Source organism: Seriola dumerili, unplaced genomic scaffold (assembly GCF_002260705.1).
Source record: "Seriola dumerili isolate Sdu_G_001 unplaced genomic scaffold, Sdu_1.0 BDQW01000003.1, whole genome shotgun sequence".
Taxonomy (NCBI): domain Eukaryota; kingdom Metazoa; phylum Chordata; class Actinopteri; order Carangiformes; family Carangidae; genus Seriola; species Seriola dumerili.
In genome coordinates this window covers 6707099-6734046 of record NW_019174258.1, presented here as the reverse complement: position 1 = coordinate 6734046, position 26948 = coordinate 6707099, and the positions used below count along the sequence as shown (strand labels likewise).

At 41.1% G+C, this 26948-nt stretch overlaps 1 protein-coding gene across 1 annotated transcript in view; it reads right to left on the bottom strand.

Annotated features, from left to right (window-relative positions):
- Positions 1-3637: 3637 nt before the first annotated feature.
- Positions 3638-26948, bottom strand: part of LOC111218442 (semaphorin-4B-like) — a 46965-nt gene continuing 23654 nt past the window's right edge. Inside the window, exons 3-15 of the mRNA XM_022740754.1 lie at positions 22485-22645; positions 22035-22097; positions 21310-21408; positions 18760-18871; positions 18140-18256; positions 17442-17599; positions 12756-12937; positions 11226-11376; positions 10393-10603; positions 10070-10185; positions 8999-9156; positions 8127-8218; positions 3638-7834 (exon numbers count right to left, since the gene is read on the bottom strand). Coding sequence (XP_022596475.1) covers positions 7062-7834; positions 8127-8218; positions 8999-9156; positions 10070-10185; positions 10393-10603; positions 11226-11376; positions 12756-12937; positions 17442-17599; positions 18140-18256; positions 18760-18871; positions 21310-21408; positions 22035-22097; positions 22485-22645 — 2393 coding nt within the window. The 3' untranslated portion in view covers positions 3638-7061. The remainder of the gene's footprint in view (positions 7835-8126; positions 8219-8998; positions 9157-10069; positions 10186-10392; positions 10604-11225; positions 11377-12755; positions 12938-17441; positions 17600-18139; positions 18257-18759; positions 18872-21309; positions 21409-22034; positions 22098-22484; positions 22646-26948) is intronic.

The following is a 26948-nucleotide window of genomic DNA, read 5'->3' as shown; positions in this document are numbered from 1 at the left end:
CCAAGCAGCTGATCATGCTGGAACTTACAGTGCCCTGGGAAGAGCATATGGACAAGGCCAACAAGAGAAAGTGTGCCAAGCACTAGAAGCTTGTGAAAGAGGGCAGAAGGTAAGGCTGGAAAACCTGCTGTGAGCCTGTCGAGGGGGAGCTGCCAAGGAATTGCAGGACGCTCACTCTGCTAAGCGTTTATACTGCTGGGCATCTCTGGACAGGCAAAGAGGAGGTCTGCCAGATCAGCCACTGATGGTGCAGAGAAAGCCACTAGGTGGCTGTTGATCAAGAGAGCAGATCCTTGAGTGAATGCGGCTGGGTTGCAAGTCAGGGTTTGATCAATGCCAGCTGGATCATCTGGGCGAGGGTGTCTGATGTTGAAAGCCCCAAAACACCCAGTGACCCCAGGTTAGACATGATGGTATCATTAGCAAACAAAATGGGGAAATGAATATTGCAAAAATAATGACAAATCATTAATACATGTAAGAAAATATAAGGGTCCTAAAATAGATCCTTGTGGTACACCACATAAAATGAGCTACTGAAGTCCAACCATTTGTTATTACATATAAAATTGCTCCCTTTCACTCATACATTTAGTTAAACACTTGTTTCCATAAATCCCTAATCTTTTTGACAGGTCATACAAATTCAAGGTCTTTGTTAAATGTAACTCTGGAGGACTAGGTATACTCATATATAGCTGCCCCTGCAAACTAATTAGCCTAATGAGTTACATTTGACTGCATGTGTAAATATCTGTGAATGATTAGTAATAAACCTGGTTTTGATATTCTTGGAAATGTAGAATAAAACATATTCCAGGGAGAGTCTGTATGTTGTTTATGAGGCCAGATGGTCAAAATTTATGTTCAGAAACTGCACTCACTCTTTTAAGCACTTTACCATTGACTGCAGATGATTGAATGGTCAGATAACATCTGTCATTACACAATGACAGATGATACATTCCTCCCTCTCTCTGAAGAGACCATCTGTAATGTGGTCTTATTATAATAAATATACTAAATGAAATTGTGAATCATCCAAACAGGCTGGATGTTTGCAGATGTCAGAGATATGCTCTGTACAAGTGTCAGAGGATGTGAGGAGTTGGTTAATGTTTGTAGCAGCTGTGGTCAAGAATAGATGAGAAAACCTATATGCATTTGTTTGGATGTCCCAGAGAGAATGCCTGAAAGAAGTCAGCTGAAGATGTACATCCTCAAATTTGTTGATGAATCTTACTGCTCAGTTGACAGAGTAATCACAGATCGCAAACGCCATCAGGTGACCATCCTCAGCAGCCTCAGGGTAACTGAGTGGAACAGTATAACTGCAGAGGGAGAAAAGAAGTGAGAGAAAAAGAGAGAGGGGGATGACCTCATCAGTTTGATGAGCCTGTGCTGAGTTCAAAGTTCACAGCAGACTGACGAACTGGAAAGAAAACAGAACCCAGTCTTTACCTGTGCTGTACCATGATCAAACACAGCAGCAGTGTGTCATCATCTCTCGTTCCCGACTGAGTAAATATCATTCAGTACTGGGCAGCAGCTACAGACAGTGTCCAAAAAAACCTGTAAGTACTGATTCACAAAGCTGATGTTTATGACGGTGCTGCCCTCTGAAACTGTGTATCCATGACCAGTGTGCAGCAAAATTCTGTAACTGGGTGTAAAGAGCTCATGGCCAGTATTTTCAGTCTTGTGAGAAGGATCCCCTCTCTTTAGTTGACCAATCAGAGCTTTAATTTTTTAGTGTACTGCTAAACTATAAATTGGTTATGTTTAAGCAGATAACAAATGAATTTTTAGTTGAATGATAGTATGAAAAGACACTAGTAAATTAGTAAAATTTCAAATGCTTTCCAAAAAGTATTTTGCAGATCCAATTACGACTGAATAATGAAACAACTAATTGCCACATTCAATGAATAAATCTTTTTAAAACATTTTTTGAGTACCATAATTTTAATTTTAATTCACTTCATTGCTTCATGAATAGGTTTATAACAATAAAAGTAACTGATTAAATTAACTCCCCAAAAGTCAATATCTATTCATGTGGTACACTCTGAACCTCATACCCTACACGCTGATCAACAACTTACTGTGTTTAGCACCTTTTATGGCCCCAATTACAGATTTATAAGTGAAACTTCATGCCTCCAATCTTTTCTTTCACTCCTCAAAGCGTTATACATTCCCTTACGAAAGATCCAGTGTTCCTCTGCGCACAGTTCACAACAAAAACACTCCAAAGAGGAAGGCAGCAGTTGTTTTAAACCTAAAAAATTATCAACATGTTTGTTTTAAAAAGCAAGTTCTCTTCTCAAATTGATGACCATCAGTAAAGTCTAGTTAACATGCATCTGGAAAAATGTTTTTAATGCTCCTGGTTTGTTTTAACACCTAAAATTATATGCAAATTGGCTATTAAATTTAAAGTATCTCTCTCAAACATCTGTTTAGTGCAAGGGTCAAAGACTAAAACACAGCAATTTACAACATAAAATGGACTCACGTGCATGTGTCAAAACATGTATTTTATTCATTTATCTTAAAAAATTAAAATAAAGTGCTTTTTATGTACAATATAATAAAAACAACAGTCACAATCTCAATGATACAAAAAATACAGTTCACAATGTTATTTGTACACAACAAATAAAAAAAGAAATCATGCAGGCAAGACCACATTTGTCTAATAGTTATTCAGTCAACTAAGCTTATGGTGTTCAGTATGCTGAGGCAAAGCTGTTGCCGTGTCTCATGGCTGAGCCGATACGGAGGATTTTGAGCTGTGCTTGCATCTTACTGCAGTACTACATCGTGCAGCACAAATGATTGGTTATTACTGTTGTGCTGTTTCTTTGTTGTATGACCGCTGAAAGAAAATCCTGAAAAGATGTCACAATGGATGGCCTACAACTACAACAAGTTATTTTAGGAAAATAGACTGCTGTTAATGTGATATAGTTGGCTACATTCATGTCCAGTACAGTATGTTGCATTACTGAGGAGCCACTCAAAATGAAGCATCAATCACCATGGGATCATTTGCTTTTTAATGAAAAGCATGTCATTAATAAATATGCACGACTTTTACGACACAGTATTTACCCTTTTGGCATTATTGACTATTAAGGTCAAATGGTATTGTAACTTCAGCTTTTCTACATGAGATCAGGAAGTAATATTATTGTTAAATACTGAATTGTTCAGAGAAGTGTTTTCTATGTGCACAGCATCACTTTTGACACAAGCAAAGACAGAATAGTACAAGATTTTGAGCAGCTCCTAGGTAAAGTTAATGGTGGCTTGGGTGAAACTGTAAATCTATAGTTGACCCGTGTTGTGTTGTGGAGTTAAGTGTGCCCATGGAGGGCTACAATCATGCCATTCACCACATTTCTGTTGGTGAAGTCACTGCTGGGTAGTGTACAATGTGGCACATGGGTAAAGGCAGAACTATGTGATGTCTAAAGGCATTCTGTAAATATGTTGTGAGGTTATCCATCAAGCAAATCAAAGTAGGTTGTTCAGCCTCCAGAGACTCTAAATTCTTAGTCTTAGCAGCAACGACGAACAATGCTCTGCACTGAGGCTTTTAGAATCTGATTTATTCTTGTTATTTAATTTTTTTTTTTTTTTTTTTTTAATGTATTTTATTTGAATCTATTGGCACACATCATACTCTGGTTAATTTGAACTTACAAGTAAGCAACCAAAATTAAAGGAACGGTAAGACACTTTGAGAAGTCTGATATTACTCATCTGGCTGGAGCCAGCAGAGCAGTGAGCTTAGCTTAGAATAAAGACTGAAAACAGGAGGAAAAGGCTGGGCTCACTTTTATATCACTTTTTTTTCAGTCTGAACAAAAACCAAAGTGTAAAAACTTGCCATTTTATGGGGTTATGTGCTGGACCATTTCTTGGCTGAGAGCAATGACTGAGTTTCCAAGTTTCAACCTCAAGGTGATAAGACCCCTGGGAGGTAATGTGCAAATTTTGTTAAATTTTGACAGTCAGGCCAGCTGTTCCCCATTTCCAGTCTTTGTGCTAAATTAAAATGCTGCCTGTAGCTTCATTTAACATAGCCATACACAAGAGTGTTATCAATCTTCTCATCTGCCAATAATATGGTGAATAATATGGTGATTAAACCTATTTCCTACAATATAAAAGTACTCCTTTAATTTAGTATGACATGAAAATAAAAACAGATACTATTACTACTTTGGTTTGAGTAGCTGGCTAACTGCTAGCTTATCAAGAGACTGGAAGCAGGGGTAAACAATTAGCCTGGCTATGTCCAGTTGTAATGAAATCTTCCACTCAACACAAAAAATATTGTACCTCGTTTTTGTTTCTACCGTGTACAAAAACTTGATTGTAAAAACGAAGACTCACTGTTTTATCAGGGATTATATGCCAAGTCTATATTTATGCTGAACTAAGATAATATAATAATAATGATATCTCTAACTATTCATTAATTCAGTATGACATGAAAAGCAGATATCTGCTTTGATGTGCTTGATAAAAACCAGTCCAGGTGCTGAACAAACAGCGTGGTGAGAAATGTGCTGCATTCTGTGCAAGAGTTGAGATGTATGCTGAAGTAGGCAGTAAAGCATTACGGGGAAAAAAAAAGTATCAGCAGTGTTCACTCTCTAGTTTCAAGACTATCTCTACAACACATCTTGCACAAGGTCCCTTAAAAACACACAATATTACTCACAGATACTGTATATACACAACAAAAACTAATGAAAAAAGGAAACACTGACCACTGTTGCGCAGTATGCTGTGCAATTACTTTGTCAACTTGTAGCAGTTACATAGCATTTCGTCATCTGCTCAGTGTTCGAAATAGCAAAATGTTGATTCTGTGTGATACTGGAATATATACTGTAAGCATACTTGATCAATACAGTGAACTGGTGATGTATTCTAAGACATGTGGTGCCATATTGTCCCTATGGCCGTGTAAATGTTTCTCATTCAGATTTACACACCACTATCAGCTTCCTACATCTTTGGAAAATTCTGCTTGATAAGTCTCAAAAGTCTAAGCAATGTGGGTGCAAGTGTGTTTGTAATGGCTGCACTGGTCCCTGTAATAACTGACTTCTAAAAATTATTTTCCTTAGCAGCCACTCTTTCTGTCTCTCAGTAGTTGCATTTCTTAAGAGTATGCTCCACTTTTACTGAAATGTGCAAACCTGTAAGTTTTCAACACCCTGATTACTTGTGCTTTCACATTAACAACGTGTTGACATTGGACTGTAGTGGATGCCATGTATGTAAGAAATGTAACCTGCTGGGTGTGGCTTATTTTGAACCAATACAGCGCTCTCTGTGCATTTACATCATTACACAGCACGGCTGCAGTCTGGACAAGAGACCACTGAACATTATCTCTCCCCTACAGCGACTTTGAGTGGGCTTATTAGCACTTATCCAAAAAGTTTTTATTGTTAATGCTCATCAAGATCAATGCACCTCTATGTTTCAGTGTGAACACTAAGAAGGCAGATAAAACTCCTTTAAGGGTAGCTGAAGGAAAATTGGAGTATGTTCCATGCCATAACCTTTGGCCCCAATTCTGATTTTACATGAAAGTCAATTTTTTTTTTATAAACTAACAGTCTTGGAAAATTTCCACTTGCACCTCACATTCCACACATATAATTAGTGCCACTTTTGTGAAACCCAACTCTGGTTCCATCATCATGTGCTCTTCGACAGTGATCAATGCTAACACAATGCATGAGATGGGAGTGGTCATGACAGAATGGCACTATTGCATTTAGATAAGACAATCAAGTTATTTTTGTTTTTTGGCACAGTGCACGTGATGATTTTGGTGCTGCCCTGAACATGGTAGAGGTGTGGACGACCCTCCTCCTGCTTTTTCTTCTAGGCTCTTTTGTAATGCCAGGTCTCTTTTCCATATTCGCCTCAGAAACAGGGATGTCTGTGTGTCAGTCACTTTATTCACTCATCCTGGTACTTGCAGGTCAATACTGAAGAACAGGGCTGTCTCAGATGAGCAGAGATGTAGAGCAACAGGTTCCCTAAAATTGTCCAGTTGGTGCAGTTTTGTGTGACTGAGACAGACCTTGTTTGACCAGCTCACATTCAGGAGGTAAATGCCAGTAAATAGGTCCTGGAGCGTCATTTCTGATCACAGCTTTTCATGATCTTTCTTGAAGTCCTTTCCAATGTTGTTCCAACAGAATTAATTTAGGGGTGGTTTTCTCTCCTTGTCTGCCTCATCTCCCATCGCCTTTATCCTCTTACAGTCATGACATTTATTCATCAAAAGGGAACAAATGTGCTTCTGACTTGCTTCTGTAATGTGTGGATCATAATGAATATGAACATATAATTATATTCTCCTAAACCTGAACTCTTGGTCTCCATGTAGCTGTAGCTTGGTTCTAGTGTGCATAATAACAGTATGTATGGCAGCCATGTGCAGGGTTACACATAGTCAAATAGGGCTGGACAACATATCAATATTTATAATGCATTGTCTATTGTTGTATAATATCATGTGATGGACTTCTGCTAGACAATTTAATGTTGGATCTTGCATATCTAAAGAGATACTGTGATAAATATTGATACAGGAGGAAGGTCTGTTTATTATGCGTTTATTCGTTTTATTTTTCCTTCCCCAATATTGCCCAGCCCTGCACACACACACACACACACACACACTCACACATATGCTGTAAGTGGCCATGAGATTGACTCAAAAAAAGACTGTGTTATTATAACTATTCTTAGCAGCTGCCATGGTTCGTGATCCTGGTTGAAACCGGATTGTTGTGCTGCTTCTTTTACCAGCCCCATGCAGCAAACCGGACCAACCTCTGGCTTCAGAGTGGAAATGGTTAAATGAAATGACCTCCGCATATGATCACAGAACAAAGATGACTAAAATAAAAGATGTGCTGTGATGTAGGAGGATGTCAGCATCTCCTCTCCTTCGCTCAGTGGCCTGTATCCTTCACGGAGATACAGGGTGGCATCTTTTAGCGTTTACAGTGCTCTCATACGATAGAGTCTTTGATCTCCGAGCCCAGCCTCACTCTGGGCCGAGGGCAGGTTGGGGAGTATTCTACGTGGCTCTCCTTCAGGTTAAGCGGCCGCCTGTCGGAGGACTCGGAGAAGCTCTTGCTGTTGTCTGGCGAGGACTCGTGCGTGGGCGTGCTGCAGATGTAGTTATCATTTAACGTCTGGTAGCCCTTGTGATCTGAAGTGGAGACAGGGATGGTGTTACCGTTGAGGGGCAAGCTCTCAGCAGGCTTTCCCACTATCCTCGGCTTCTTCTGCTGCATGTTCGGACACTCGCCTTGCTTCAACATGGACTTCATATGGTCGCGGTTCCTGTAGATGACGAACAAGGAGAACACCACGAGGGAGAACGCCAGCAGGGCGCACACCACAATCAGTTCGTTCCAGTACGTTTTCGTGTGAACTTGCTCGGAGCGAGACTCGCCGGGCAGGATGATGGTCTCCTCTTGCTCAAAGTGTGGTGTCCGCGAGTGTCCGATCAGAGTGGTGCTCTCCTGGCGGGGCTCTGCCCTCACGCAGTAATTCGCCAACAACTGGCGGAAACCCTCCTCCTCTGACCAGCATTCGTAGGTCTCCATCCTGTCGACCTGAGCCACTACGACCAGGTTACCCTCGGGTGTGGCGTAGAGGAACTGACTGGCGCTGTCGCTGTAGCGCCACCTCCTCTGTGCCAGGTTGGACCGCAGCTTGCAGGGCAGGACCCTGAACGTGTTGGCTGGGATTGTAACGAGCTGGCAATGGGAACCACCTATTAAAAAAAAAAAGAAGAAGAAAATTGTAAGATCCCCTTACAAAAATATTATACTGTTACTGTAAAGGAATAGTTCAGCATTTTGGGAAATTTGCTTATTTGCTTTTTTGAACTGTTCCTCTAAAGATTTGGTCAATAACTATATCTCTGCATTTCGTAAATTAAATTATAATTCACATGAAATAATAACAATATGTAACATCATATGTGCCTGTTGTTGTGGTGTCGACGAGGTGTCAAACAACACTTTGATTAAAGACCATAGAGGACACAAAGAGGACACACTCACGAGAAGATGCTGGTCTGGCAGATCTGGCGCTGGGAAACGTCTTGTTACAAATCGCTGATGTGTCGGCCTCCTCCACATCCTGCTGCCAGTGGCTGAGCCAGAGCATACCAAACAAAACAACAGGGTGAGGATTAGCAGCTGTAATGAGAGGAAGCCTGTATGGATGCACTCATTTCACCCTCTCGAAGTCTGTTATTACGGGAATAGCTTCGTCAGTGTGACTAAGGGAACAATCTTCTTTTAAAAGCTATTTGTTCAAGCACATGACCATGAGCACTGCGTGTTTATGTGTTTGTTTGGGTTCATGTTCACAACAAAAACACAGTCTTTTCCTCATGAGTTCCTGAGGTAGCATATTTTCCTGTTTTTCATTGTATAGATACGACGTGTGTGCTTATATATTTCCCTTTACAATTCACATGTATGTATATATGGGTCAACTGTTAGTGGAAATGTAATTGATTTTTAGCCATGCTAGCAGCATGGCTCCATGATTGTCTGATTAGTCGGTCCACAACTTTGGTCCAGAATGAAATATCTTGACAGCTATTAGACGGTTTACCATTAGCATGATTCATCTCTTATTTGTTTCTATTTTGGAGTTATGAGTGAACGAGTATGGCCAAATAATTTTATGTTTTTATTTACTTGTCTAGTTGTTTTAAATGGCGCTTTGTATGGGAAAAAAGGAACATAAAAAAATCTAAACTATTAGGGAGCCTTAATGAACAAATAAAGCTGCATTGGCTGTGAGCTAATGTAGATAAACAAATTAAAAGTGGATGTTGACAAATAACGATTTCAAACTTTTCTATAGCTTCACAGTTTGTTTCAAACTCTGCCCCCGAGGTCACTTGTATGTGAGCTCGTACCTGTCAGGCGGCGCCATCCTAACGTCCCGACACAGCCGCCCGGTCCAGGCGCAGTAGGGGTCTCTGGACAACACACACTCTCCACAGCTCAGGTAGTTGGAGCAGTTGGCCACAGGAACCTCCACCAGCCCAGAGTAGGACGACACAAACAACAGACCCTGCGGATGATGAAACGCCATGTGTGAGTGTGCGCGATACAAATTTATCATCAAAAAAGGTGAGTGCAGGGCAGAACAGACCTTCTCCTTTTGGCTATGGATTTCTGATTTCAAAAAGGGAAACCATGCTAAAACAATTACTCATGATAAACAGAGCAATGTAACCTAAACAAAGGACTAACTCCGGCCAGCTGTGCTGAGTAATTTCATTGTGGTTAAAAACACATGGCGACATGTTCACAATTGTTGCTACAAAGCCTTGTGCTCAATTTATTTATTTTATTCTTGTATGTTTTTAACAGTTTTCTGACAGTACACATCGTCATATGTGTCACGTACATGAACTTTCACCATGAGTGTCACATTAATACTGACGCACAGTGCGAGTTCCCACAAGTGCAGTCTATATTTAGGCTCATCTTATCTTCCAGTATATTAGATAGACATCATGTGGATTCTGTCTTAGTCTTTCATATCCCTATTTGGAGCTAAGAATATACTCACAAAAAGTATCTTGGACTTTATTAGAATTACATAATCTTAGATAAGATTGCAGTTTGGCTGCTGTGGCCTGGGGGGGGGTGGCCATTATGTAATAAAGAGTGAAAAGGTAATGAAATTTAGCTCTGTGCAGAATGCCAGAGACGATCATAAACCCTGTTCCAGACGGTGCGATAACTTAGAGGGAAAACTCAGTGGAATGGCCCCTGTGGAAGGAAAATGTCTGTAGCCGGTTTGTGCTCCGGTAAATCTCGCTCTTCCACATTTTTATTGCGTGAAAATGAATTTGATTATGAACACAAACCAGTGCTGCCATAATCATTATAGATATGTATTCAATTGTAATAAATGTATTTGAAGTAGTTTTTGCGTGACACACAGTTAATGAAGAGATGATAGAATTGTGATTTACCCTCTGAGGGTCCAGTTCAATGTGTTGCACAGGCTGAGGCTCAGGAAACAGAACCAGCTCTTCTATGATGTGCATCTTATCGTTGGCATTGATGGCTTTATGGAGCTTTCCGTCATCTGGAAGACAAAGGAAATAAATATAAGTGACTTAAATTGAAGCCAGGGGAGGAAAGAAGCAGCTTCTGCTGTTTTTAAATCACAAATCAAACCCACAGTGTTTCGTATTTGCAAATAGTGGAAATATTATTTTTCCTCTTTAAAGATTTACCCCCAAAAATGATGGAATTATACATTAAGACAGAGATGTTGTGTAATGCTCTGTACCTGTTCCAATGAAGAGCACGTCGTAAGCCCTCTCCATGCCCTGGATCTTGTGCACGGCGATCTGTGTGTAGCGCACGCTGCGTTTCAGCAGCAGGGGAGCGCTGCGGATCACACTGTCCATCAGGAAATGGTCCTTGACAAAGTTGAGCACTTTATCAGGCATGTGTAAGGATGACTGGATACCCATTTGCCTGGCGTGGTTGGTCACGCACTGTATGGGAGTAAATTAGAAATGAAAAATGAATCTCTGCTTGTTGGAGAAGTCCTGGAAACACAAACATACAATGAGACACACACACACACACATATACATATATATATATATATATATATATATACACACACATATAAATATAAGTGTATGGCTAGCTTTACTTCTGAAGAACATGAAGTTTAGGATGAGTTATCATTACAAACAAAGACTTAATACACAAACTGCTGTGTTCCTATAGAAATTTTTAACTATCGTTTTTAAGTGAAAATCTACTGGTTTTTAAATCTTTAGGAATTTGTTTTGCTCCAGGAATGTACAAAGAGCATCTGCATCTGTCTTTAAGTTGGCAAAAAAACTAAAAGTAGAACATCTGCTTTCAATCAAGCTCACTTGTTGAACAGCCCAAAAAAATCAGTACACAGGTTCAACTGGATGATAACAAAATATACAATACATTGAGGATAGCATTAAAAATTGGTTATTATTTTTTATCTGTTATGTGATATTTAATTCTTCTGACTGAACAGAGACTAAAGCCACTTGAATGAACAGCTGCACAGACTGAACCAAAGCAGGTGAATTGAGCGGTTCGACACAGGATATTGCCTTCACCACTCACCGCTCCGGGCCGTGGTTCTGGCACAGGGTGGTTGTAGGTGTACCATTGCTGGGTCTCCCTGTTGACCTCTCGGTAGCGCCCGCTGAAGGCTCTCTCCACCTGAGCCATGGTGAAGGCACACACCGCTGAGCTGCCCGAGGCTCCCTTATACCTGTGAACAAAGGAAACGTTCATACTGTTTCAATTTGTGTGAAATGTGACGAGGTGCGAGGCTTTAGTCACACATTTTGATCCATGTTCTTACAGCATGTTACAGTTCTTCTTCTTTTTTTAACCAATCCATCCTTTCTGCATTTGTTGTTATTTTATGCAGTCAACTAGAGCAGCAAACTGTCACTGGAGAACATTTGAAGAGTGTGTACTTGAATGATTTCCATATTAAAATCTTTATTTTGCTGATACATTAATTAGACATTGGGGTTGCATGGGCTTGTGTTTGTGTTTAAGATCATTACAGCTGCTCTAAATTCAGAGGAGCCAAATAAGAAAAGGCAGCTTGCCAAGTTTGAGCACTGATATTAAATTAACAAGACTAGGTCAAAACCTAATATATGGCTGGACCGTGTATGGGCAATGTGCGAAATTAAGGACGTAGTTTCTTATTTCGTCTCTCACACAGCTCCTGGCCTCTGTCTGGGATCCACAATAGTTTTGAACTACTGTGTTTCCTCAACAGGCCTTTATCTGAGGCAGGCTTGTAATAGAGACATGTCTTTATTTCACGTTGCCTCTGTGTGACATGTATAATTGGTCATAGCTGTATTTTAGTACGAAGCCTGGTTTCCCCTTCTTAGAGTTAATGCGTTACATGTTAATGCAAACTCAACACTTCCTGTTACCATTTAAAATTTAAAGCCCTCTAGTGTATCAGTGGATAGAAACCCTTTATTTCTAAATATGGCTTTTATTATTGTGCTGCAGTAAGTGTATTGTCTCATTTCCGGTTGCTGGTGTTTCTGTTGTTTACATGCTATTCAGATCTGTTAGTTTCTTTAGCTTAGTAGTTACCGATGGTTTCTATTTCCCTCTCCTGCTCTCTCTTGCTCACTATGTCTCATGTTTAGTTATTTCTCTGCCTCCTTTAGTATCTATGATACATGTGACGGAGACTCAGTGCATTGGAAGTGCTGCTCCATTTCCTTGCAGTTTCCGAGCAGCCAGGAAACCAGATTGGCTGGGTGACTGCCTGTAACAAGAGGCGTAGCCTTAAGTCCACGGTTGGCTCCCATACATTAAGTCAAAAAGTCTCTAAATCTAGCTCAGCCACGTGGCATTCAGCTGACCAATGGTAGAAATATGATCACTCACTCACTCAGTCACCCACAGACATTTGCTATTATAGGGCTGGCCCCAGTGTTGTGATCCAGCCAAAAAGTGTCTCTAGATAGTGTGTGTGGGTGAGCTGTGAAGGTTCAAGTGTCTGTGTGTTTGTGCTTAAACATAAACTGTCGAAGTGCCATAAATCAGATTCATTAAAGTGCCTGCATGTCACAGTTGAGCTGAGAACAAGTCCCTCTGTTTGTCTCTTACCACTGCGAGGTGAAGACACCGTAAAACACAGTGCTCTCCCAGCTGTCTCCCATAGGCTTCAGGACAAACATGTCCTGGATGATGTTGAAGGGGAAACCATCATCAGGGAGGGAACACAGGAGCTGGGCCTTCAGGAATGTGGTCCATTTCTTCTGCAGCACCCGCTCACCTCCCTTATCACCCTGCAAACAGTTTGCAATGAAAGTTACAGGTGATTCCTTTATCGATCTTATTTTATTAAGACAAGTGTCTCTGTTCCTTTAAGGCTGATGTACAACGATGATCTGTTGATAGAAGTGGTAGGAGGGTGCAGAGCAGGCGAGGTCAGAGAGAGAGAGAGAGAGAGAGAGAGAGAGAGACAGAGAGAGAGAGAGAGAGAGAGACAGAGAGAGAGAGAGAGAGAGAGAGAGAGAGAGAGAGTCGGTCTCAGAGGCACAAGACACTGTGGTGAGGAGGATGAGCAACAGGAGAAATGGGACTTTTACTCCGCTAAAATGTGTTTTTCAGCTGGAGGGAGTGGAGGACACAATGGCCTCTGAGTCACCTCTGGACAACATATCAAGACTTACAGAAACAGGAGTGGAGCGGGCTCAGCCTCTCAGGGCCACACCCGGCCTAAGTAAGAGCCCTACTGGATTTCCAATTAAGCTGTCAGACAAGCCAGACTGGAAAACTAGGGGCAAGCTAACCAGCTAGCCACTGATTTTACACCTGGGCAACACATTAACTCTTCATGCATGATCCCCTTCATGCATGTTTTAAGACGTACACATGATAAGCCTGATATGGTTTTACCCACAATAAGTTTTACTAATTATTTAAAATTCTAAAAAGAAAACAAATAATGATAACTGAATGTCTGAATTTTTTTCTTTTCGAGGGTTTAACTGCTGGAAACAAGATGTTTCAGGTCAAACGTACAAGTTAATTAATAATAAGCAAAACACATGTTTGAGTTTAAATATGCTGCAATTTAGTAGCTGTTTGAAAGACCTACAGTTCTCTGAGCCCTCATCTTGCATCACAGCTGCAGTCCCTCCCCTTCTGCTTTAGAGGGTGGTGTTGAGGTCAAATAAGTGAATCTAAAAGTGGTTACTGGGACTGTCATGACCTCTTTTTTTGGGGAATAAAAAAGGGACAAATAATCAAGAACAACTGTAATTCCAACGTCCTGGTGGAATTCCAAGTGTTGAAATCCTTTCCTGTGGTGCAGCATATGTGTGGGGCATTTATACTGAATTACAAAGGATATTTTGACAATAAAATGCAGGGGGACAAAAAAGGCTCTCCACATAAAAGATGCCTTAGCACAAAATATTAGGTGCTCTTTGAAGGAGAGGAGATGGTGAAATGGAAAACAAACAGAAGAGGCATTTGCTCTTCTTTTAAGCTGTCACAAAATATTTACATAAACAGTTATCAGAGGACTTTGCTAGGACTAGCAATTATCAAAAAGCTTGTAAACACACACCAAAAGGAACTCCTCCCAAATACTGCTAGCAAGCTACAGCAGCAGCAGGAGGAGGAGGGGGAGGAAGAGGCGGAGGAGGAGGAGGAGGAGGAGATGGAGGTGGTGGAGGAGGAGGATGAAGACTGGGACCAAAACAAGTGGTCTCGCCCAATCTCAAGACAGTTTTCCTGCCTCAGATCCAAACTATCCCATCAGCCTCCAAAACCCTGAACTCCTACATAACAGCACAAAAGGAGTGAACCACCCTTGAGGAGATAATAAAATGCAAAACAAGAACTACCTCTGTTTCCTCCTCTGAGTGCTGTTACACACAAACAATCGTCCTGCTCAACACTGAGGTGAAACCTTATGGGACTGATGCGGGGCTTGGGAGCCAATTACCAGGCTGTGCTAGTAGCCTGTCCACATAATGAGGAGACCACATTCCTGCTCTCTCAGCTGCCCACCGCCGTTGTTGCTGTGCTTCGCTGCACAGCTTGTACTTTCAAATCGCATGGACCACTCCCCCTGATAGCTGCCCTCCAGAAAAATACGCTGTGTTGCATCGCTCTCTTAATATTTTGTCTTTTCAGATTCAGATTCTTCACATTTGTCAACCTGACAAGTAGCTGAACAAGAGGTAAAAAGAAAATGGTGCCACTCAGTGCTCATAATCTGCCTGCTTTCCACAGTCCCTCAGTGTGCACACCTGAATAAACAAAAGAAAGAGGGAGTGGAACGAGGGAGGGGGGCAGATAGGAAAGAGGGAAGAAAAACAACTCGGAAGCAGAATTACTTGGCAAACACAAGTAAAACAGTAGTTAGAAAATCATGAAAAAACTGAAGAGACTTTCACTTATCTTATCTTACAAGAAACAAGCACTCTCTATAAAGGTAGCGAAATGTCTGCCAAGATGAACCAACACACCAAAAATGTTTCAAATATCAAAATAAAACCGCATTTAAACATACTTGGAACACAGATGGAGAAGGGAGTGCACGCTTTCCGTCACAAGTGTGTTATAGATACTGAGCCCGCTGACAGGAAGGGGCCTTCATACCTTCGTGTTACCAAACTCTAATCTGAGTTAGCACTTTCCTCTCACTGACCGAGGACACAAGGCGTGCGTTCAAATGTGATATTCTGAGAAATAAAAAGGTTGCACATGGTAATAGTTTACAATGTTAGCCTGTGGCAAGCCAGGGGGCTGGTTTAAGGAAGATATTTGAGACTGGTCTGCAGTGTTAGGCCAGTGACGTGAGGCACTGTGAAGTGAATGGGACAGGTGCATGTTGGTGTCCTGAAAACAACAGGAAGTTATAGTTACTGAAGTTTGGATCTATAGTCTAAAGTTTGGACTGCTTGATAAGGCCTGCTCACCAACGCGCTCAGCAGTGGCTCTGACACACAGCTTAAAACCCTGGAATGTATATCAAAAGCATACTTCCTCTGAAGTCATATCTCAAAAACGCTCCTCATAATGTCAGAACTTGCCCGAGAATCAACAAATTTTTTAAGTTTCCTTCAGTATCGAAGTAATCCAGTGATAGTTGTCTGAATGTCAATTGGTACCTTGCAAACAGGAACTGCTAACAGCTAATTCAGCGTACTTGTAATACTGACAATTTGCCAAACAAACATAAACTTTAAAGAGTTTCTCAATCTTGTCTAACAACAGTGTCAAGACTCCAGAAGACTCTGGTATGATTAGAGTTCCATAAAAATACTTGTTTTTAGCCATCCTACCCCGAGACAAACTCAACTAACAGACGTTTCCATGGTAACAATCAATGACACACGCTTTTTTGTATTTTATTATTTATTAATTATTTTTAATATATTTTGTACAATCGTCACAGTAAAATGTTCTTGTAAATGTGGAGTTTTTGCAGAAGGCAAACATTTCTGCTGGAGAGCTGTGCAGCTTGATGCGTTTGCTTGTTTAGACTTGTTTTTTTAATTTGAAAAAATGAGTCCCACGTCTCTCTACGGTTGGACTATTAGTAGATCCAAGACTTAGTCTTTATGAAACCAGCCCCAGATCTTTATGTCATCATTTGCTCACTCATAAACTGATGGGGGGAGGACGAGGGATTTTGTGGAACAGACAATAATTAGAGAAAATATTAGGATCCTTTTTTCTTTTACTTGAAATTGGGCAGTAGGTGGAATTCCTACACATCATCTTAATAAGCAGTAATCTTAACCATTTAAGCAGTAAACTGGAGAATAACTACTGTACTGCCACAGAACGGCAACTGAAAAGATGAAAAAGAGGGCTGCTGCATTCCAGTGAAATAAAGGCGCTTTACAGAGCAACGAAAGCCATTCTTCTGTCTCTGTTGCACAGTTCATCTGCAGCAAGTTGCCACAGTCTGGGGGCCTTTCTGTCAATGATTGCCATATATAGAACCCAGGAAGTACTCCGCCGGCTGTGAGAGGTGTCACAGCACCGAGAGCCAGAGCCTAGCAGGACTAAGTCATTAAGCTGTCACTTAAGATTACATGCTGTCCCCACGATTACTCACATTACTGCCTCCATGAACAAGAGGCATAAGTCAGCGAGGGATGCTGAGTGCATGTATATCAGGCAGCTTCACAGCCGTTTAATTGATCTGATGACAGGTGGAAAAGGATAAAGTCTGCGGCTGATTATTCAGGGTGATCAACCAAACTAAACTCTAGAGGGGTGGGGGTGGGGTGGGGGGGGGGGGGTGGCAGGGTGTCAACAGTTTAAATGATTCGAGGCACATTCTGCAGTTGATACGGTTTGCATGCTTTGCCTGCAACAAAAACCCGCCATGTAGAGGAACGCATTTCATATTGCTGCGAAGCACCCTTGAATACTAATAATGCCTGCAAAGCTCAAAGCGCTGGTAGAGAAAGGCAAAGAGCTGGAGGGATGGACGAGTGCAGCAGACATTGTGAGGGAGAGGGGGAGATGACATTGCAGAGGAAAGGGAGGGAGGATGATTCAGGCAAGGAGAAACCAAATCTCTTGAAAACATGTTTGTACAGTCAAACAGAAAAGGCTTTAATGTACTAGAGACACATTCCCATTGCATCCACACAGGCATGACGTGCAGGTAAATGTTACGAGACGTGCTTTGACATGGGAGTGTCCCGTCTTGTTTTGGGGTAATTGTATCAGGATTAAGGAGAGGAAGCTTGAGCCCTGCTGTGCCTCTTACTTTTGCATGGCAAAATGACCTCACCCCAATCCCAGGTGACTTACCTTACACACGCGAGCAATCCTCGACACAATGGTGTTGTCAAAGAAGTCAAATTCCTTTCCTGCCTCGCTGAAGAAGAAGTAAATCTTGTCGTCGTCACCCACGGGGTTGCCGATTGGCTGGCTCTCCTCGATGTAAGCTGACCCGACAAAGACTGGATCTGTCAAAAATAGAAAAACATAAAAGGAAACATGTTCCACCTTTATTATCAATGCGAGGGAACTATTTCTTTCAACAGCTTTACTGCTTTTGTTCAATGTATCATTGAGCAGAATTTGGAAAGAATTTGTCAGAGTCTACACAGGAGAGCTGTGTCATGCGATCCTGGAAGAGTAGAGGAAACAGCATCCTCTGTATAATTGTACTCAGATGTCTCATCAGGAGCACTCTGCATGAATTACCTAGAGATCAAAAGACAAGAGAGGTCTTAATTGTGCGCAAAGTGCGGCTTACTCCGGCGAAACCAGTGGCAGCCGGCTGAGGCTGTTTTGATGTGCATGTGCGGCGACTGATAGGACCGAGCTCACGCAATCTAAGAGCGCTTGTCTCTGCTCTCGGCCTGCATGCATTAGCGACTGTGTCTTGCTAATGATCGCTATTTTTTGGAGCTTATCTGCTCTGTTGGGTACATAATGGAAGATGTGTAGAAGGGAAAAAAAAAAAACACAGTCTGCCATCTGATGGGGTAAATGGGGTTTACCTTGGAGCCATTTTAAAGAGTTTTCTGTCTTCAGTGCAGTTCCCTGACCCAAACTCTTGTAAATGACTGGTTCATTCCCTTGGAAGTTGCTGACAGTACCAGTGTACAATTCACCATCTGGAAGAAAACAAAGGGAAAGACAAAGATAGCAGGATTTGAATCGATGAACTTGATGTGTCATTAATTAAACATTATAATTTACAAAGAAATCGTGTCTTTTTAACTGTTAGAGATGAAGTCAGTAATAGCTCAGAGTGAGCCGTTAGCACCGTAAAAGAACAGTGCGAGAGAGGGGTTATACAAATCATTTCCTTCACTCATATTCAGCTCAATTATTTACTAATTGCTTGTTAAAGAAGTTGAAAACAAACAGTGTCTGTTGGTGTCCAGCTACTTATCAGACAGTCTGATGTGGACAAACAACATTAGCAGGCACATCATGACTCATTACTGAATCAAAGATGAAGGAAGCATCAAAGAAGTTCAGAAACAGCTGAGCCGGTTTTCAGCATCTCTCCCCAGAAGGAAGCTAGTCATAATAATACCTTCTTTTTTTTTCTTTTTTTCTTTTTTCTTTTAAAGTGACAAAAGGAAAACAAAAGCTGTATTTGATTACATACCAACAATGATGGCGGTGGATTTGTACTCCGGATTAAAGGGGCAGCGACTGCGCCCATCTTCCATCACAACCTCGCCCACGTCATCTCTCTCTAGTGTGAATGTTGACGTGTTCTGGAGACACAAGCAGCAAATATCCCTCAGACACAGTCCAATGAAATCAGTGACTTCGAGTTCATACTCTCCATTATAATGCACGGAGTGCACTGACATTTTGAGAGGTTGGTGATTTTACACATACAGTAACTCTGTCTGATGAATAAACCATAGTATACAGTCTCTATAGGCAACCATGTTATTTCTATAGTGAGAAGATGAAAACTTATAGCAAATCATATGAAAAGACCAAAACCAACAACGAACTGATCAACTAAAAAAAGCAGCCAAAGCCTCATATTTTATTCCTCTGTGCCATATCGCTCCATTGTTTTGCACATCAGTGAGCCACATCATTTCACTGGCTGATGAATTCCTTCATTACCTTCAATAGTTTCTTGTAAGTCAGTCATACACTATCCTGTTTTAATAAATGTCAGCTAATGTGTATTAATCCCTTGCTAAAAAAAGTAACATTTACTCAAAACTACACACTGTTGGTTTTCGTCTTTCCATGGCATTTGTTCACAATAAATAAAACTAAAGGACAACCTTATCCTTAGGGGACCATAGGGTCTCTTTACTGGCAGACTTTATGGTTTATGCAGGTAAAAATGAGTGTTTCGTAACAGGACTTCACTAATAATAAAAACTACACTTTGGTGTCAATTAACAGACCATAGAACATACTTTAGGTAATTCTGGGTACGTATGGCTTGTCGATGTATTGTTTGCTAAAGCGTATACACGCCAGGTCAAACTACAGTAAGTATGTAGGTCAGTACTGAGTCTATGAAAACAGTTATTTATAATGTCTCTCTGGCTCTGGAGGCATTTGTCAAATCTGAGAAAATACCTCAAAGTAAAATCACTTGCATAATCTCGGGGTTGGGCATTTTAAGTCTGCTTTACAAAGACTGGGCAGGGAGTTGGAAAGATGTTCGGCATCTACCAGGCAGGAAGGGAGGGAACAAAAGACAATCTTGTGTCGCATTATGGCAAGTGTGGGTGACACCTTTGTACTGTTTGTTTTTGTTTGACATAGAGTGAAAAAAATCCAAAGAAATTCAATTTACTAACATATAAAAACAGAGAGGCGCAACATATTCTCACGTCTGAGAATGTGGCACCTGCAAATGTCCAGCAATTTTGCTTGATACTTGACTTGATTTATTGATGATCACTTCATTAACAAAATATTAATTTCTTTTGTTTGACTAATCAACCAATGGTTTCAATTTGAAGTTAAGGACCCAATATTATGGCAGCTTGATGCATATTAGTGACATACAGTGTTTCCTTGCTGAACTGCAATTTTGGCACTAAAAAGAACATATTTGTATAACTCTGAAAAACTTCATATCAGCTTCAGCTTTTGATATTTTTGTATTTTTCCCACCACTTACATTAAAATAGCTTGTAAAGGGATCTCTTTGCAGTCAGTATGAACAGGGAGAACAGCTACAATGACTAAAAAAAGCTGTAAGTATGTAATGTATGTATGTATATATGGGAATATGAGTATTGTATAAAGACGGACATGACAAAATATATGTGGGCAATTTGCAGTAATAGTAATTCTTCCTTGTTTCAATTACTAATAATGAAATCAAACAGGAGAGTATAAAGTCCATCGCCTGGGAAACCTTCCCATGATTCATCTTGATAAGATGTTGTTTTAGTCGGAGCTTATTTTAATTTATGTCTGTCATTTTGATTGTTTAGTGTATCCTTTTGGCATAAAACCCAGTGCCACTGTTTTGAAAAAGCTTTAAAAATAAATAATGTTAATATTATGCATGACACACACACACACACACACACACACACACACACACACACACACACACACACACACACAGAGGTCTGGACTCTATCAACATGATGAGTGTTCATCCAGACCAACCGAGCTCAGATTTGCTTGGAATCCCAGTTCAGGGCCTAAAGTCCTGCCAAGTCATCTTCAGTCTGAGACGTCCCGTGTTTTTCTTTCCCTCTGACGTCAAAGAGGAGAGTTTAATGCCCCCCTTTAAGAGCTGAGCTGTCGCCGAGCTCGATTGCCCCCCTATCACTGAAATCAATGTCATCCTGCTGCCGGTTACCATCGCTCCAGATGTACTCCTCTGCTAGATAAACAGATCCACTGCTTCCCTCTCACTGGAAACCACACAGCTCATGTACCCCCTGTTGACTTGTCTGGCTAAAGTGCCTCAGCAGGATTTGGTTACGCTTGGATAACAACAGATCCAATACTGACATGGTGGATAAAAGAGCCTGATTCCTAAAGAACACCTAAAAATATATCAAAATTCAAAACTGTCCTGGTGAGAGGAGGGGAGAGACATATATAAAACCTATATGTATTAAAAAAAAATTCAAGGCTTCTTTTTTAAATGGCAGGAGTAAAATCAACTCTAAGAAGTGAACAAAAGGCAGAGTGAGAGGTCATTACTTACGATGTAGGCGCAGATAGGACTGAAAGCATAGGTGCCACACACATAGAGATGAGTGCTATTCAGCCGCAGAAGAATTTTGATGTAATTGAAGCAATCAGTCTGGATGGGGAAGAAACGGGGAGAGAGAGAGAGAGAGAGAGAGAGAGAGAGAGAGAGATCTATGAATCCATAAGAATTTCTCACAAGTGAATGTGTTTTTCTTTCTTAAGAGCTCCTTAAAATCTTTTAATGAAAAACTCCAGTCATAAGTAAATCTTTTTACTTCAGAAAGTATTGGACAGAAAAAAAGAGAAATATTCCCACTCTCTCAAACTGTTGGGAAAACCTCCCAGCATCACACAGCAGTTGCCTGGTGAGCTTTCTGTAATACACAGACCAGAGTTGTACACTGCAGAACACAGATTACCGAGGCTTGTCGCCCAGGGATACAACAGCTGGCATGACAACAAGGTAACAGACAGACAGAGAAAGAAGCAGTGCACAAAAAAAGAGCAATTCCCCGGCGAGCCTGCACACTTGATGAATCTATTTGTAACTGGTGGAGAGGTTTGTCAACATAAAACTCTATGCTCATTCTCTCCTCTCACAGTCAGTCAGAGAAGACTACAAGGAAAGGACCCTGGACAAGAAAATCCATGCTTTCGATATCATCATTACAGAACTATTTTTCCTGGGTATTTTCATTATTTTGGTATGTTAGCGGAGCAGTAAAAGATGCCACTCACCTCTAGGTTCTTCCCTTTGAAGCTGCACTCCTCTCTCTTTCCAGCAGGAGTGCCCCACGTCAGCTGAAGATGAAAAAGAAACCCTGAATAAGTCATGTGAAACTCAGGGAACCGTGCTGATTCTACTGCCCTTCAAGAAGACCATTTCTTTAAGATCAAAATGTACACAAAAAAACAGGTGTGAATTATGTGGAGCAAAACAAAAATAACAGCTTATTTTGATGCACAAACAAAATAAGAAAACAAGTAAGCCATTTTTGTATTTTACATTTAACAAGAATTATACTCAAAACCGAAACACATTGTCAGTTCAAAGTGTGTTCAAGTGCTTAAACTAGTCTCAAAATGCCAGTTGCAACCATGTTTGTAGTGAGAGTACATTATCCAGTCCAGTCCTGCACATTTCTAAGCAAACGCTCATTGCAATTTGGACTCTTTCGACATGCTCACGTTCTTCTGCAGCTTGGTCTTGCTGATGTCCGAGAGGCTGAGGGCAAATAGTGCCTCCCTGGCTCCGACGTACAGCATGTCGTCCTCCTGGCTCAGCAGCAAAGAGGTGTAATTAAAGACGCCGTCCACTGAGAATCTCTTGGCCGACCTCTCCTTTGCATCTGGAAAACAGCAGGAAAATAAACACAGAGAGAAGATTATCATCACGTAGCAGGACAGAACAGAAAGGAGCAGACTGGTACAGAACATTTCCTGACGCTCAACGTACAAGAACACACATTAAAATGTGCTCACAAGCACATAAAAAGCTCCCAAATTACGACACTCAAAATACTGTTAAATTGTGTGTAGAGCTTTTGCCTTTCTCACGGAGGAAAAGTATTAATGATTTCCTTTCACAGTACAAGGGTTTTAAATGTGTGCCAAAGGTGTAAGAGATCCAAAAACATTAACGTTTCACCTCATTCTCAGGATATAAAATATTTACTGTTAGAAGAGACAGAATACTTAACAAGGGATTAAACACCAACATCGCATGTTAGAAAACCATATGAGTTGTTTTTCATATTTAACAAGAAACTAACTTCATGCTAAAAATGCTAATGCTACACACTGAAAGCTAACGTAATTTAGTCACACACTTAATCTCCTTTTCCATCTTGCTCAGATGGGAAATCCATTTCACAGTGTTTCTGCTACATTGATATCGTTCATCTCAACCAGGAAATAAGCATTCATGCTAAAAAATGCTACCACTAAAAAGAAACTTAATCTAGTTAGTGGCATGACTTGGTTTCTCAGTTTTCTCAAATGCAGAAGCCTGAAAAAAAAAAAAAAGGCACAGTGGTTGTGCAAATGAGAGGAGACATCTACCGAGAAGTGTTTTGTTGGCCAAAGCACAGAATGGATTGAAACTGACATTAGCTTATGTGGCCTTCTGTGGATCTGATTTGTTGGGCTAATCAGCCAATCAGGAGAGTTAACACGATGTCAGGAGTGATGTAAAGGATGTGGGATTAAGACAAGTCAGATGTGTACATCTGTGTATGTATGCTGGAGTCGGGGGTTCGTCTGCATTCACACAGAGGGAAGAACAGAAACTGTTATTCTGACTTTGTGTTTGCGCTTTATTCCAAGATGCTTAGATCCACTGTTAGCCTCGCACTCACATCATTTAAATTGCCTCAATTAGCTGCTTTTTCTGGACAGATTTGTTAACGAGTGAAATCAGACACAAGCGAACAGTGTATGTAACCTTTTCAATTAGCTGAATCAGTCGTATTAGTGCTAGCATTGGATTTTACGTAGGTGTAACCAACAAGTTTAACCCAATTTTTCTTTTAAAAACTGCAAATGCGAGTTAGTTCACTGAAATAAACAGCTGGTGGTGTATTGCCTTTACATCACTGTAGCTCCCGCTTTGCTATTCCCAGTTCTCCAAGAAGATCTGGAAAACACAGCGCGCCACAAATCAAGCACGAAACAAGAACAAGTGGACAGACATGACATTACGTCCAACTACATCACAACACATACAGCTGAGCTTCAGTCACATCGATTTATGATACAAAGTGGAAAACTCTCATTGAGCATGCTGTCATTTCTGAATCCTGGAGGCGACTGTCCTCCCCGTTTATCCCACAGTGGCAGCCAGCAGCTACTGTAGGCTCCATGAGAACATGTCATACGTATGCCAATGAGCCACGTCCACACTTTCCTGTGCTGGCCAGCTTTGTCTTTGCTCTGCTCAGCACTGGCAGCAGGGTAAAAGCCTCTTCTATTCAACACCAATCTAAATCTCCTTTAGTCTGCTGCTCGCCAGCCCTCTTCAAATGGATCTCTTTAGCAGTGGGCCATAAGTCAAATGAGTTACTTTTTCCCACATCGCTCCATTCCCTGCAGCCTCAAATAGTTCCTCTGATGAAGTACAGATTCAATGTACACATTGCTCTTTTTATAGCATTTCCCCTCTGCATCGCAAACAACTCGGGGTCCTGTACAGTGGCATCAGCAGCAGTTTTTTGCGTCTCTGATCTCTGAAGTTTTGAAGAGGTCTGAATTGATTTTTGGAGCCAGTTTTTGTAAGCAGCATGAGGTCTGACAGCTGGTCACTTTTTAGGTTTGACTTACTACCCGATAAACTGCTTAGAAAAACCAAATATAAAAGCCAATACAAGGTCCAAGAAGTACTAGAAAATGGATGTTATCGCTTGATATCTAAACAAGACTAAGAATCTCCTAGACTCCAAAGACACAGGACATATGCAATGAAATATTTGTGAATCCACTGCTTACGTACTTCATACTTTGCAGTTTTTGGCCATCTTTGTAAATGTTTATCTATTGCCTCCCATTCCAAACATATTAAACACACTTGATGTGCTACCCAAGCCAAAACGTTGGGGGTCATGGACTCCATTTGCTTGTCCAAATAAGATTACAGGCTCGTATCTGGGGTCGTAAACACTAATATTTGCTGCAGTTAAACCATTTACAGCCCCCCCCCCCATGTACAACCAGCAAAGTGAACGTATACACTTCTGATAGTAAGAAAAAGACACCAGCAGTACGTTTATATCCAACACTCCAGGTGGTGCATTGGGCTATAATGCAAATGGAGCCAGTAAACTGCAATAAATGTTTACAACCCACTACTTAAACTTTTCAATATGCTTGCAAACAAATGGTTCATCCAACACTCAAGGCACTTTGGCAGATGATTGTCTTCCCCTTATGGGAGTGAAAGCCAGCTGCACAAGCTACATCTTGTCCAAAATCAAATCTTAAGCCCTTTCCAGATCAACAGCCCTCATTCTGTTCAAAACGTTGTGACATCTGGAGTCAATGAAGAGAGGGGCCTGTCATTAAAATCAGGGGAGGGAATACGAAATAGAAAAAGACTTCCTATTGTCATCCTTAGGTTCGCTCAGGACAGGAAGAAATACAAGTTTTCCGACGTGGAGGAGAGCTGGTTTTATTTCAAGGTATATTAAGTCTGTTAAAAATGTCCTAAATGCTCTTAAAGAGAGCTATACTCAGTCCCAGTGGACCCTGCAGTTGGCAGACAAAGGAGTGCCATCTCACCGCTCAACAGGGGGACATATCATAGCTTGACTGTCACGGCTCCCCTGGGTTTTGGCTATTCACTGGAACCAAAAACAGCCTTCCCTCAGCATATTAAAACTCTCTGACATAAATCACAGTGACATCCTGTTAGACAGACAATGGAGTAACGAGCAGAGGAGAGCAAACTCATGAAACTTTTACTCGGAGAGCAGTCCAGGGCTACTTAGCAGGAGGGTGGAGTGGGTGAGTTGGGGGTGGGGGTGGGGGTGGGGGGGGGGTGAGGTCGAGTACGGAGTGGGAGTTGTGGTAACCAGGAAGATTGGATTGAGATGTTGACCTATGAAGAAACATGCAGACAGGGGGAAAAAAATATTATTTTCAAAGCACTCTGAGATGGATTTTTGATAAGAGCAGAAGGTCAAGCAGTAACAAACGTCAGCGCTGTGTCAAGCTGCAGAGATTTCAAGAAGACACTCGAGGTTTTCTCGCTCTTTTTTCATCTAGAGAGGCTGGAACTTCAGAGATGATTTTTTTTTTTTTTTTTTTTGGCACTATCTCTAGATGCAGCAGGTCACTTGTGCGTTTTGACATCCTTGCAGCAGAATGCCGAGCATCCGGCAAGAGCGGCAGCAACTGCAGGCCATTTCACAGCCAGGTGCCAAGTCCATTCATCACCCTGCTGTTTAATCAGCTGGCTGTCACCAAGCCGAGCCCTCAACCTCTGCTAATGCTCATCAAATCACACCTACCGTCAATATGGCCGCTTTATTGTCGGCGCTAACGTGCTGAATTAGTTAGTACTACAGGTTTGTTGAATTTCAGCCTGAGATTTGAACTGAGTACATTTGCTTCAATTCTCCATGGTTACAAAAGTCTGCAAGCTGCAAAGGAAACTGGCCATTGGTCCAAATCTTGGTCAAGTGCCATAGTTCAAAAGATGCATCATTTGAAGACAGTTTTCAACTGGAAGAACACGGTGGGCATGTAATGTAACAACATTCAAACACTGAACATCTTTTCTCCTCCGTCAGATGATAACCTCTCAGCTATTAATTTGAATTTCAGCAGGATTGTATTCATTGTATTCATTCACTGTTTTTGGTTTTTTTTTGTAAATCAGTGGCGGTAAAGATGGCAGAAGCAAAACTCATATCATAGGATTTGAGAGAGCAGCTGCTCTGTGATCACAGAAATGTTTGCTTTTTTAGTGAGAGAGTCAGACTGATTCTGTGCACACTCGAACAGCTACAAACATCTTGAACTAAAACTGAAACACACGAGGGGAAGTCTTTCATCTGTACCTGCAGGTGGTGTAAAATCTCCACCTCTGCATGTATTAATTTCAATGATGGTTGGAATCACCTTCCATTTGCACATCATATAACATTTTCTGAAAAG